Below are 15,352 nucleotides of genomic sequence, written 5' to 3' on the forward strand. Positions count from 1 at the left end.
ATAGACTGTGATGCTATAACAAAGAGATCCTAGAATATAGTGGTGTTAGGCAAAATCGTTTCTTTCTTTTTCACATAACACAGACCAGAAGGACAGCACCCAGAGCTGCAGGGTATCTCCGCATGCTCAATATGTGGCTTCAGTCTCTCTTCCAGCCAGCCAGCAAGAAGAAGAAAAAGGGCCAGAAGAGCACATGTTCATTCTTGGAAGTGGGGAGTGACATACCTTAACATCGACTCATATCCAGAACTTGATCACATGGTCGTACCAAGCTGAAAAAGAGGCTAGAAATTTAGTCTAGCTGGACAAGCATTTTAAAACTCGGGCATTCTATTATTAGGGAAGGGGCACAAGTATATTTTGGTTAATTAGTAATCCCTGATATAACCATATATGTAGTTTCTGTAGAACATAGTTTTATAACAATGACCACCCAAATGCCACAAAATTGGTAAAACCATCTTTTCAAGTTCAGTGTGGCACAAAGCTCTGTTGGAAATGTCTTTTGAAATTGGATTTAAAACATCAGTTAGCTGGAACCAGTCTATTTGGAGCCTTCTCTTAACTGCATTCCCTCTATACATATACTCCCTCTCTTTTGCTCGTATTTTACCCACAAACACATATTCTGTGCATTGTTAGTTCATATGTATAACAAATATCGATTAAAAGCCAATTATTTAAGGCTATGCCTGTGCAAGGTGACAAAAATGCATTGGTAGTGTTGTTCAACCTATGTTCATCTTTATAAATATAACCCTCAAAGTTCAGCAAAATGTCTAATGTTCAAAAAAAGGTGACGCTTTTAGGATTTTGTACTTTCTGCTGTGACTTAAAAGTAGACATTTGAACATGTAAATGCCAACAAAAGCAGTACTTTTAGAAGTATATGGTTTATTTTGATTCTGTGGAATTTGTGTTTAACCTAACTTCTTGTCCTATGAATATTTTTCCCTGTACGCTTGTGAATAAATATCATATACAGGATAATTATGAAAAGATGATAATGTTTTGAGGAAATATAAATTCCATATTTAAACTCAAAACACAGTTGTTCCTTTGTTAGATACCAGTTTCTCACGATTAAGTTTTTCATTGTACCATTAAATTATTCACCTCAAGCTTACTAGAGGAAGACTACAATTTTATACATAATGCATTCTTGAAAATATATATGAAGGCACATCTAAATGCTGAACTTGTTGGCTAAAAATATGGTATGTTTTCTAAAATTTTTTTGTATTTATGGGCTCAGTGAGTACCTCACTATAGCTTAGCGTTCACCACTTTGGGTCCTCCTATTGAACTCCATCTTTGTGATAAGTGTGACAGGTTTATGAGACTCATGCTATTTAGCATTAGAATGAATGCTTTTTTTTTTCACTCATTTTTATAAAATAAGGACAAAACTCAGAAAAGCATTATAATATTTATATGAACAAACACTGCTGTACAGTGGTGGCAACGGTTCTAGGTATTTTCGCCATAAGTCTTTGCTGCAAGCAGTTTTACTGTTTGGCCATACAACTCATTGGCCATAAGGCAGTTTTGCTGTAAGGGGTGAAATAACTGATTGACGATTTGGTTTCAATGCTGTAATAGATAAAATAACTGGTTGACATTTTGGTTTGACAGTTTGGTTTCGACTGGTTGACAGTTTGGTTTCACTTCTCCACTGATGCAGTGCTTTCATTTTTTTTTTTTTTTTTTTGTGGTACGCGGGCCTCTCACTGCTGTGGCCTCTCCCGTTGCGGAGCACGGGCTCCGGACCCACAGGCTCAGCGGCCATGGCTCACGGGCCCAGCCGCTCCGCGGCACGTGGGATCTTCCCGGACCGGGGCACGAACCTGTGTCCCCTGCATCGGCAGGCGGACTCTCAACCACTGCGCCACCAGGGAAGCCCAGTGCTTTCATTTTTAATTTTTATTTTATATTGGAGTATACTTGATTTACAGTGTTATGTTTCAGGTGTACAGCAATATGATTTAGTTATATGTATATCTATTCTTTTTCAGATTCTTTTCCCATATAGGTTATTACAGAGTATTGAGTAGAGTTCCCTGTGCTATACAGTAGGTCCTTGTTGATTATCTTTTTTATATATAGTAGTGTGTCTATCCCAACCTCCTTATATTTTTATTTTATATAAATCTTAGGCCTCATAATGGTCTAAATAGCGACGAGTAGCATGGTGGTCTTAAAACAGTGAATAAAACAACTACATATATTGACTTGATAGAAAATAAAATGATAAGAAAACTTACTAGAGGTATGACATAAGAGAGTGAAAAGCCAGATTGCATACAGTACTAGAAAATGAGAACATCACTTTGCAGATCCTTCAGTGAACACAGTCATCCCTGCCACACCTCAAACCAAAAGCTTACCAAGCTATAGCAAATATAAAGAAGCAGCTAGTAACTCACAACAGTCATCCAGAGCATTAATTGTCAATTCTTTGGCTAATCTAGATACAACAGCTTGCGCTCTAATGCTGTCTTTATCAGATTTATCATGCAATATTAGAAGTTGGAGGCAAAAGAAGAATCAAGCTCTTCCTATCCCCCATAAAGAAATGGTTACATGATTCCTGATGAGTGTAAGTTTCTTGAAAATGGTGAAAATTTTTGCTATTTGATAGTGGAGAACATTATGGAGACAGAACTTTTGTATTTGGTACAGAATCTGGCTTAGATGATTTGGTAGAACATAAAGACTGGTCATGTGATGGAACATTTAAATGTAGTCTAGAGATTTACTACCAGTTATATAGGTTACATATATTGATAATAAATAGGAGCATTCCTCAATTGTTCATTTTATTTCCAGGGATATCTGTGGAGACTTAGAGTTAGTTTTCTTATGTTGTAGAGAACTTAGGTCCAACATGAGATTCTGAATCCGTAATGATTGACTTTGACAAAGGAAGTATCACCTTTTCTCAGATATACCATAATACAGCTATAATCATGAATCTATACACGTTTTAAATGTATTCAGATATTTTTTGTATTTTCATTTTGACAGTAGAATCTTTAAAATATTTTATTACTAGTTTTTCATGTGTCATTGTGTCCTTTTTAATGTTCATTTTAAATTTTATTTTCATTTTAATTTCATGTAAAATTTTCACATTTTTATCAAAATATAATTTTCAATTTTTCCATCAAAATTGCCTCATGGGCAATTAGCTGTGCTGCGAAACTGCTTGTGGCAAAGATTCTTATGGTGAAAATACTGCTCACTGTGGCAGCATATCCAAGACTGAAATTTTGTCTAGAAGTTTTACTGCCATTTATTAGCTGTTGTATAAAATGAAGTTAGGTGTATTATGTTGGAAAAATCACATGTGTGAAAGTTGATGATTACCTATTTTGTGTTAAGTCGCCAGTGTGACCAGGGCCAGTTACTATCACAGTTAAAAACAACAACGATCAGTGTTCTGTTTTTCTTACTATAAAAATAGTACATGCTTATTGAAAGAATACTGGAAATCCAGAAATCAAATATTGTTCTGTTTTTTATTCTTTGAACTGTACTTGTAAAGACGCACATTAATTTCTGTATCAGATTTTCTTCATATACTTAATTCTCCATAGTATTTTACTTGAACTACAGATGTTGACCCCTTGGAATTTTCTAGATTATTTTCAACTTGCTGGTGCCAATAATTACTGTAATTCATTTGAATTCTTTACATATTAATTATATTAAATCTTTATTCTGATTTGTCTTTCACTTGTTCTTTGTATATAATAGTTTTTTTCAACTTACAGAAGTTTAAAATATTTTAAGCTATCAAATCTGTATAAAATCTTCTGATCTTTTCATCTTTTTCCATTTATTTTTAATGCTCAAAAAGGCTTCTGTATACTGGCCTGATAAATATTTTTTCTTGTTTTATGGCTTATATCTAACTCTTAAAATACCTGGAATTTAATTTGCTTATAAGGCAAGTTCTTAATAACCCTTCTTCCCCTCAGAGTAATCAACTAGTTTGTCAAAGCCAATTATTGAATAATACTTTTAAAGTTTTATTTTAAAGGTATTCCACATTTTTTTCTATATATTTGATCTATTTACTAGATTACATATGAGCCCTATTAAGATCACATCCCGTAATAATGAAGGATTTAAAATGAGGTGGTGATCGAGAAAGGAATTTTGTACTCCAATTTCTACATAGGGTTCTAGTTTTGAAATTTAGTTTAGCATGTGTTTGCCTACTGATTACTTTGTAAATTGTATGCAGTATTCCAACAAAATAAGAATTTTTCTTTTTTTTAAATAAATGGTCTAAAGTATTTATTAGTATTACTTTCTACTCTGAATCTAGGTGAAATACTGAATATGTTATGGAGTTGATCATAAATTTAAATATTTCCTTGTTATTGAGACTTCTGCTAAATAGTTGGAAGCAGAAACCTATGTTTCATTTAAATGTGTTATGTGCTTCCCCTGACCCCCCAAAGTACAGTTTTACATAATGTATCCTTAAAAATTCATTGCTGGTAGAATCTGACATTTTTCTTTTTTTTTCAAGGGAAAAATTTATACACAAATGAATATGTGGCAATTAAACTGGTAAGTTCATGTTTCTTATTTTTCTTTAATTATTTTCTTATTATTTCTTTAATGATTAAGTTGCATTTTCACTAATTTTTTTTCATATCCTTTTAACTTGAGTGTTTATTGGGAAAGTGGTAAGTGTAACTGACCTTTTGTTATTAAGCTCCTAGCATCTTCATGCCCCTCAAGTGTATGATAATGTATATATAAGATATCTGTGTCTTTGTGTGTTACAAAAACTTAATCCCTTTACTTTGGCAGCATTATAGAACTGAATTTAAAAAATTTTGAATTTAAGGAAGCTGACATATTGGCATTTTTTATTAGATAAAAGTTAGAATGCAAGATTTTTCTTCCTGATTCAAGCACTTGGACAAAGGTGTCCTTAGTATTCAGGATTACATTATTTGAAAATGTATTTGAGGTACCTTCCAACATCTCTTTTTCTGTTGATGTTTTTATATTTGGTAAAACTTGGCTATTGCTTGACCTTCAAGGATTCAGAAATTCTTGATGTGGGTGGATAGCCAGGCAAGCAAACTCCCCTGGGAATGTTTTGAAGTCCCAGATGTGCCTGGTATGACAGCTATAAGGCAGCTTTTTTTTTTTGAATAGTTGGGATCTGGGAATTTTTATAAGATATAACTTTCTGCTGGCACATCTGTTCTATCTGGTATGCCAGCCATGTTTCCTTGAGGTTGAGCATGGCTTGGTTTTTCCCAGCCTGCCTGCCAGTCTCAATCTTGTCTCTGCCAATATAACCACTGTTATTAGGGTAATGTGACTTTAATATAGAAGGAGAGACTATTTGAGGAAGAGGCAAGTGGGAGAAATAAAAAAAAAAAACGTTGGGGATGAGATAGAAAACTGTGCTACTTAATTTTAAGTATCCTGTGAGTGTAAACCAAGTTTCACTGCAACAAATGCTGTTTACTTTTACTGGGAAATAAAAACGCACAGAAGGGTTGTGGTGCCACCAGGAGAGACTGGCTGGCTGACATGTGAGTTGGCACTGGCATTTACCTGGCATGAGTTCACCTAGGTTTAAGTTCTGGTCCTTGACTTTATGACAGAAAATCTGGTTAGGTTGTCTCATTAAGATTGTCACTGTTAATCAGAAATGGATTCACAGTATTAATCAATTCATGCAATCAGTCAAGCTCTCAGAGGTGTAAATATTTAGAAAGAGTTAATTTCTAACTTACAGTGAGGTATTTTACTATTATGGGTCCAGAATGCCCACATCAGAATAAATAATATGTTTTCTTTCTGTAGGCTGATATACATAGAATGCTAAGTTAAAATTACAAGGTTCCCTCCTGGGTGTGAAATCAGGACGGGGGGAGTTAGTTTGTGTGAATCACAATAGTGAGGCCCAGGATGCAGGGAATGGGCACTGCTGACTTTTTCTTTGGATTTCTCTCTTTTCCCATGTTCTAGGCCAGTGGTCTGGGATCTAGATGTTGTACGGTGTTGGGAGTTGGGGTGGCACACAAGGATGGAAGTGTGGCAACACCCATATTCTGTGTTATTGATGGCCCGTAGTGAGTAGCTTCAGATAGCTATCAGATATTTAACTGATGTTAGGGCAAATAAACCACTGTGTCAAAATAGGAGCCCCTCTAGGCTGACCTTTACTTGTCCATTTCAGTCATTAACTGGTGACCCTTAGGTCCTGTTATTTTCAGATTTGGAACTTGTTAACCCTGTTGACATCTTTGATGCCTTAGTAAACATGTATTATGTCATCTTTTAGCCTTCTTATGTATACACACATAAGTCACTTTTTTTAGTTTACCTTCATGCCATATCACTATCCCCTTATTTTTCTTCTTTTTTTTGGTGGGCAGACATTCACAGTGATCAGGACTACATATAAAAATTGTGGTTATTTGGTATTCTTTGGGAACTGGGAATATTTTTGGATCCCTTTGTGGTATTTTGAGGTTGAAATATGGTATAGAGTCATGCTTGCCTCAGATTCATCCAAAAAATATATTGGCAGGGCAGAAAATTTTTCACATAAACTGTTGGACCATGGTTCGGTACTTAGTTTACTAAATGTTTGTGTGTGTGTGTGTGTGTGTGTGTGTGTGTGTGTGCGTGTGTGCGTGTGTGTGTATGTATTATATATATATATAAAGTGTCCTTGTATATATTTTTGTATCTTATGTTTGTATCTATTGTCTCTGTTTATAGAAGATAATATAATTTTGTTCAGAACCTGCCTAAAAAGTAACCACTTGAAAATATTATGTCTGTATACCTTCAGTGCTATCTTATTTTTGTACATTGGTACAAATAAAGGCATTATTTGTTGACAGTGGTGTTCAGAGAGCAAACTTCAGTGACTACTTTTAGCTCTGTTATCTCCTATAAAGGTTTTCACATTTATTTAATGTTACCCTAGTTCATACTGATCGTTTGTTTCAAGGTAATTTGTTAAATTTGACCTCAGTCACCACCCTCTTATCTTGTTGTTTGTAGTTATATAGTAACCCGTTGTTCATGAATAATGAAAAATTCATCCTGTGGTGAGGTGACTTTTGTTATATGGTGGCACAATAAAATTTTACTGCTAGTAAAGTATTGGAATCAAGTTGAACTGCCTCAACTAAGTTAGATCTGGGTTTCTGTTTTTACCTAGGGAATATTAGTGATTGAATAAATTATGTATTTAATTTTACTTGTGATTGCCTGAGTGGGCATCTTTTATTATATCTTATGGTTATATACTTTTATATAGTTAAAACTGAAGAATTCCACTGTGTGGAAGGAGCTATTTTAAGTCATATATATGTATATATAAACAAAATGAGAAAGAATATTCTATCCCTCTTTCATAGATGAGGGAACTGAAAAGTACATAAAGATTAAGTAACTTGCCAAAGTCTCTACAACAGCTAGTAAGTAGTGAATTTAGGATTCAAACCCAATACAATTTAGTTTCAGTGCCTATGCTTTTAACTAGAGTTGTACCCTACCATTCTGCCTCTCAAGAACTAAGCTGATTGTTTTCTCTTATAATAATCTTTATGATTATAATTGTTCCACTGGGACTTTACAGGTTCTTTATCTGAAGTCTGTCGTTGGTTCTTTCATTACGATATATCTTAGCATAAATATGTTAGTTATTCTGTTTGGGATTCACATTCCTCTTGAATCTCTGGTTTATCTTTCATCAGTTCTTGCATTTATTTCTTCAGTTATTGCCTCTGCTCACTTTTCTCTCAAGACACTTATCAAATGCATATTAGACCTTCACATTATATTGTCCAGATCTTTAATCTTTTTCCTATTTCTATTTTTCCTCCTTCATAATGCATTTTGTATACTTTATATAGATTCAGTCTACAAAATTTTCTCATTCTTTAGACATTTTTCTATCTCCCAATTTCCAAATTCTCTTTTCTGTTGTGTTAATGTGCTGGTAGATTAGTTTTAAATTTTGTTGTTGTAGTTTTTTGTACTTCTTGAAGTTTTGTTGGTTTTGTTTAAATTTTGTTACCTTGCTGTACCTTCCTGTTGAATCTTGTTCAACTTTCCTGTGTTATTACTCTGTTATAGTTTTGTTTCCTGCAAATATTTTCACACATTTATTATTTCTTATATGTTAAATCTATTTTGCTTCTGTTTATGTTCTCTGTGTGTGTGTGTATGTGTGTGTGTGTGACTGTAAAAATCTCAAAAACATTATGTTGAAGGAGAAAAGCCAGACACGTACATATAACACATACATTGTATAATGTCATTTGTATGAAATCCAACAACGGACAAAACAAATCCAAAGGTGATAGAAGTCCAAAAGTGATTATCTCTGAGAGAATGGTGATGGAAATGCTCTAAACTTTAGAGGCTAAAGGTTTTTTGAGATGGTGGTTGCAGGGATATATACAATTTACAAAGCTCATGGGCCTAATACTTAGGAACTGTGTGTTTTATTGTAAGCTGTACTCCAGCTAAAAATTAAAAAAATATATATTGTTGCTACTATCAGAATTTTCCTATCTCTGTCTTTGTTCTTTCTTACTTTTCTGTAATTTCTTAATTTCTTTACATTAGAAATATATAGTTTAGAGGTGAATTCCTGGAAACAGGAGAAATAGAATCAGGGCCACCATTCTAGTCATGAATGTTCACAGTATACTCTTCTTCAGGGTCAAAGAGTCAAACACAGATTTCCCTAATGCTTGATCTAATAGCCACTTAACCTTGTGTACATTTATGGCATTAATTTATTTTACGCTGCGCTTAAAGTTGACTATCTGGATTTAACCTTAGGGAGACAAAGATGACTAATAGATTATTACATTATAGAAGAGTTGAGAGTCCCTCCCATCAGGAAAGCTGCACAAGCCTCCATGATAGCCTCATCCACCACAGGACAGACAGCAGAAGCAAGAAGAACTACAGTCTTGCAGCCTGTGGAACAAAAACCACATTCACAGAAGGATAGACAAGATGAAAAGGCAGGGGGCTATGTACGAGATGAAGGAACAAGATAAACCCCCAGAAAAACAAATAAATGAAGTGGAGATAGGCAGCCTTCCAGAAAAAGAATTCAGAATAATGATAGTGAAGATGATCCAGGACCTCGGAAAAAGAATGGAGGCAAAGATCGAGAAGATGCAAGAAATGTTTAAAAAACACCTAGAAGAATTAACCAACAAACAGAGGTGAACAATACAATAACTGAAATGAAAACTACAGTAGAAGGAATCAATAGCAGAATAACTGAGGCAGAAGAACGGATAAGTGACCTGGAAGACAGAATGGTGGAATTCACTGCTGTGGAACAGAATAAAGAAAAAAGAATGAAAAGAAATGAAGACAGCCTAAGAGACCTCTGAGACAACATTAAACGCAACAACATTCACACTACAGGTGTCCCAGAAGGAGAAGAGAGAGAGAAAGGACCCGAGAAAATATTTGAAGAGATTGTAGTCGAAAACTTCCCTAACATGGGAAAGGAAGCAGCCACCCATGTCCAGGAACTGCAGAGTCCCATACAGGATAAATCCAAGGAGAAACACAGCGAGACACATAGTAATCAAATTGGCAAAAATTAAAGATAAAGAAAAATTACTGAAAGCAGCAAGGGAAAAACAACAAATAACATACAAGGGAACTCCCATAAAGTTAACAGCTGATTTCTCAGCAGAAACTGTACAAACGAGAAGGGAGTGGCATGATATACTTAAAGTGATGAAAGGGAAGAACCTACAACCAAGGCTACCTGGCAAGGAGCTCATTCAGATTCGATGGAGAAATCAAAAGCTTTACAGACAAGCAAAAGCTAAAGAATTCAGCACCTCCAAACCAGCTCTACAACAAATTCTAAAGAAACTTCTGTAAGTGGGAAACACAAGGGAAGAAAAGAACCTACAAAAACAAACCCAAAACAATTAAGAAAATGGTCATAGGAACATACATATCGATAATTACCTTAAACATGAATGGCTTAAATGCTCCAACCAAAAGAAACAGGCTTGCTGAATGGATACAAAAACAAGACCCATATATATGCTGTCTACAAGAGACCCACTTCAGACCTAGGGACACATACAGACTGAAAGTGAGGGGATGGATAAAGATATTCCATGCAAATGGAAATCAAAAGAAAGCTGGAGTAGCAATACTCATATCAGATAAAATAGACTTCAAAATAAAGAATGTTACAAGAGACAAGGAAGGACACTTCATAATGATCAAGGCATCAATCCAAGAAGAAGATATAACAATTATAAATATATATGCACCCAACACTGGAGCACCTCAACGCATAAGGCAACTGCTAACAGCTGTAAAAGAGGAAATCGACAGTAACACAATAATAGTGGGGTACTTTAACACCTCACTCACACCAATGGACAGATCCTCCAAAATGAAAATAAATAAGGAAACAGAGCTTTAAATGACACAATAGACCAGATAGCGTTAATTGATATTTATAGGACATTCCATCCAAAAACAGCAGATTACACTTTCTTCTCAAGTGCGCAAGGAACATTCTCCAGGATAGATCACATCTTGGGTCACAAATCAAACCTCAGTAAATATAAGAAAATTGAAATCATATCAAGCATCTTTTCTGACCACAGAGCTATGAGATTAGAAATCAGTTACAGGGGAAAAAACGCAAAAAACACAAACACATGGAGGCTAAACACTACGTTACTAAATAACAAAGAGATCACTGAAGAAGTCAAAGAGGAAATCAAACAATACCGCGAGACAAATGACAATGAAAACATGACAATCCAAAACCTATGGGATGCAGCAAAAGCAGTTCTAAGAGGGAAGTTTATAGCTATACAAGCCTACCTCAAGAAACAAGAAAAATCTCAAATAAATAATCTAACCTTACACCTAAAGGAACTAGAGAGAGAAGAACAAACAAAACCCAAAGTTAGCAGAAGGAAAGAAATCATAAAGATCAGAGCAGAAATAAATGAAATAGAAACAAAGGAAACAATAGCAAAGGTCAATAAAAGTAAAAGCTGGTTCTTTGAGAAGATAAACAAAATTGATAAACCATTAGTCAGACTCATCAAGAAAAAGAGGGAGAGGACTCAAATCAATAAAATTAGAAATGACAAAGGAGAAGTGACACCAGACACCACAGAAATACAAAGCATCCTAAGAGACTACTACAAGGAACTCTATGCCAATAAAATGGACAACCTAGAAGAAATGGACAAATTCTTAGAAAGGTATAACCTTCCAAGACTGAACCAGGAAGAAATAGAAAATATGAACAGACCAATCACAAGTAATGAAATTGAAACTGTGATTAAAAATCTTCCAACAAACAAAAGTACAGGACCAGATGGCTTCACAGGTGAATTCTATCAAACATTTAGAGAAGAGCTAACACCCATCCTTCTCAAGCTCTTCCAAAATATTTTGGAGGAAGGAACACTCCCAAACTCATTCTATGAGGCCACCATCACCCTGATACCAAAACCAGACAAAGATACTACAAAAAAAGAAAATTAGCGACCAATATCACTGATGAATATAGATGCAAAAATCCTCAGCAAAATACTAGCAAACAGAATCCAACAGCACATTAAAAGGATCATACACCATGATCAAGTGGGATTTATCCCAGGGGTGCAAGGATTCTTCAGTATATGCAAATCAATCAATGTGATACACCATATTAACAAATTGAAGAATGAAAACCATATGATCATCTCAATAGATGCAGAGAAAGCTTTTGACAAAATTCAACAGCCATTTATGATAAAAACTCCAGAAAGTGGGCATAGAGGGAACGTACCTCAACATAATAAAGGCCATATATGACAGACCCACAGCAAACATTCTCAATGGTGAAGAACTGAAAGCATTTCCTCTAAGATCAGGAACAAGAAAAGGATGTCCACTCTTGCCACTATTATTCAACATAGTTTTGGAAGTCCTAGCCTCGGCAGTCAGAGAAGAAAAAGAAATAAAAAGAATACAAATCGGAGAAGAAGAAGTAAAACTGTCACTGTTTGCAGATGACATGATACTATACATAGAGAATCCTAAAGATGCCACCAGGAAACGAGCTAATCAATGAATTTGGTAAAGTTGCTGGATACAAAATTAATGCACAGAAATCTCTTGCATTCCTATACACTAATGACGAAAAATCTGAAAGAGGAATTAAGGAAACACTCCCATTTACTATTGCAACAAAAAGAGTAAAATACCTAGGATTAAACCTACCTAGGGAGACAAAAGGCCTGTATGCAGAAAACTCTAAGACACTGATGAAAGAAATTAAAGATGATACCAACAGGTGGAGAGATATACCATGTTCTTGGATTGGAAGAATCAATATTGTGAAAATGACTATACTACCCAAAGCAATCTACAGATTCAATGCAATCCCTATCAAATTACCAATGGCATTTTTTATGGAACTAGAACAAAAAATCTTAAAATTTGTATGGAGACACAAAAGACCCCGAATAGCCAAAGCAGTCTTGAGGGAAAAAAACGGAGCTGGAGGAATCAGACTCCCTGACTTCAGACTATACTACAAATCTACAGTAATCAAGGCAATATGGTACTGGCAGAAAAACAGGAACATAGATCAATGGAACAGGTAGAAAGCCCAGAGGTAAACCCACGCAACTATGGTCAACTAATCTATGACAAAGGAGGCAAGGATATACAATGAAGAAAAGACAGTCTCTTCAGTAAGTGGTGCTGGGGAAACTGGACAGCTACGTGTAAAAGAATGAAATTAGAACACTCCCTAACACCATACACAAAAATAAACTCAAAATGGATTTGAGACCTAAATGTAAGTCTGGACACTACTAAAGTCTTAGAGGAAACCATAGGAAGAACACTCTTTGACATAGATCACAGCAAGATCTTTTTTGATCCACCTTCTAGAGTAATGGAAATACAAACAAAAATAAACAAATGGGACCTAATGAAACTTAAAAGCTTTTGCACAGCAAAGGAAACCATAAACAAGACGAAAAGACAACCCTAAGAATGGGAGAAAATATTTGCAAACGAATCAACGGACAAAGGATTAATCTCCGAAATATATAAACAGCTCATGCAGCTCAATATTAAAAAAACAAACAACCCAATCCAAAAATGGGCAGAAGACCTAAGTAGACATTTCTCCAAAGATGACATACAGATGGCCAAGAAGCACATGAAAAGCTGCTCACATCACTAATTATTAGAGAAATGCAAATCAAAACTACAAAACTACAATTCAAATCACACCAGTTAGAATGAGCTTCATCTGAAAATCTACAAACGACAAATGCTGGAGAGCATGTGGAGAAAAGGGAACCCTCTTGCACTGTTGGTGGGAATGTAAATTGATACAGCCACTATGGAGAATAGTATGGAGGTTCCTTAAAAAGTAAAAATAGAATTTCCATATGATCCAGCAATCCCACTACTGGGCATATACCCTGAGAAAACCATAATTCAAAAAGAGTCATGTACCAAAATGTTCATTGCAGCTCTATTTACCAGGACATGTAAGCAACCTAAGCGTCCATCAAAAGAAGATGTGACACATATATACAATGGAATATTACTCAGCCATAAAAAGGAACGAAACTGAGTTATTTGTAGTGAGGTGGATGGACCTAGAGACTGTCATACAGAGTGAAGTAAGTCAGAAAGAGAAAAACAAATACCGTATGCTAACACATATATATGGAATCTAAATTTAAAAAGAAAAAGAAAACGGTCAGAAGAACCTAGGGGCAAGGCGGGAATAAAGATGCAGACCTACTAGAGAATAGACTTGAGGATACAGGGAGGGAGAAGGGTAAGCTGGGACAAAATGAGAGAGTGGCATGGACATATATACACTACCAACCGTAAAATAGCTAGCTAGTGGGAATCAGCTGCATAGCACAGCGAGATCAGCTTGATGCTTTGTGACCACCTAGAGGGGTGGGATAGGGAGGGTGGGAGGGAGGGAGATGCAAGAGGGAAGAGATATAGGGACATATGTATGTGTATAACTGATTCACTTTGTTAGAAAGCAGAAACTGACACACCATTGTAAAGCAATTATACCCTAATAAAGATGTTAAAAAAAACCCAAAAAGGCACATGCACCCCAATGTTCATTGCAGCACTATTTACAATAGCCAGGTCATGGAAGCAACCTAAATGCCCATCGACAGACGAACGGATAAAGAAGAAGTGGTACATATATACAATGGAATATTACTCAGCCATAAAAAGGAACGAAATTGGGTCATTTGTTGAGACGTGGATGGATCTAGAGACTGTCATACAGAGTGAAGTAAGTCAGAAAGAGAAAAACAAATATCGTATATTAACGCATATATGTGGAACATAGAAAAATGGTACGGATGAACCGGTTTTCAGGGCAGAAATTGAGACACAGATATAGAGAATAACGTATGCACACCAAGGGGGGAAAGCAGCGGGTGGGTGGTGGTGGTGGTGTGATGAATTGGGCTATTGGGATTGACATGTATACACTAATGTGTATAAAATGGATGACTAATGAGAACCTGCTGTTTAAAAAAAAAGTGATCAAATGTATTTTATTGGAAAGAAGCAAAAATAGACCATATTTACTGTCTTAAAAAAATATATATATATAGATCTTTCATAAAAAAATCAACAGAAATTAAAAATTCACCTTTGACCTTACTCAAAGCTAGATTCCTCTCCTGAGTTAACTACTGGTTTATTATGTAGCTTTTAAAGACCTTTTCTAATGCATTCATATGCTTCTGAATGTTTGAAATATTAAATATTTTTTTGCTTTATTGAGGTGGGTCTTTCCATATGTATGGATACTATATGTATTTGTGGAAATTGTTGAACACAGTTTTACTCTGTCTCAGATTGTATTTTAATCAAGGCAAGACGTTGAAATATTATAAAGAACAATGCTTGGAATACCAAAAAAAAAAAAAATGTTGACACCAAGATTTATAAATTCGGAATTGGGGCCTAGTGATATTTTAACAACTTAAATATTTTTTGTTGTTGCTTTTTTTTTTTTAAATTAGGAGCCCATGAAATCCAGAGCACCACAACTACATTTGGAATACAGATTCTACAAGCAGTTAGGATCTGGAGGTAAAGTCTTATATTAATTTTTTAATTTGTAATAAAACGGATTGTCATGATAAGAACTCTGGTTTCAAAGAATAGTATGTTAAATTTAGTTAATATTAATCACTTCTTAAGGCAATGCTTAGTAGATATTTTCTTACTACAGTCTTCCCTTTTTATTCTAAATATGACATTTTTGGAGCTT

At 35.1% G+C, this 15,352-nt stretch overlaps 1 protein-coding gene across 10 annotated transcripts in view; it reads left to right on the top strand.

Annotated features, from left to right (window-relative positions):
* Positions 1-15,352, top strand: part of CSNK1G3 (casein kinase 1 gamma 3) — a 156,673-nt gene that overhangs the window by 42,967 nt on the left and 98,354 nt on the right. For all 10 annotated transcript variants that reach the window (XR_013827476.1, XR_013827477.1, XR_013827478.1 and 7 more), the window contains exons 3-4: positions 4,544-4,584; positions 15,102-15,171. Coding sequence is in view for 1 of the 10 variants with exons in the window: in XM_079916028.1 (XP_079772154.1) it covers positions 4,544-4,584; positions 15,102-15,171 (111 nt within the window). In the remaining 9 variants the exon portion in view is untranslated. The remainder of the gene's footprint in view (positions 1-4,543; positions 4,585-15,101; positions 15,172-15,352) is intronic.

This window comes from Stenella coeruleoalba, assembly GCF_951394435.1.
Source record: "Stenella coeruleoalba genome assembly, chromosome: 3".
In the NCBI taxonomy this organism is placed as follows: Eukaryota; Metazoa; Chordata; class Mammalia; order Artiodactyla; family Delphinidae; genus Stenella; species Stenella coeruleoalba.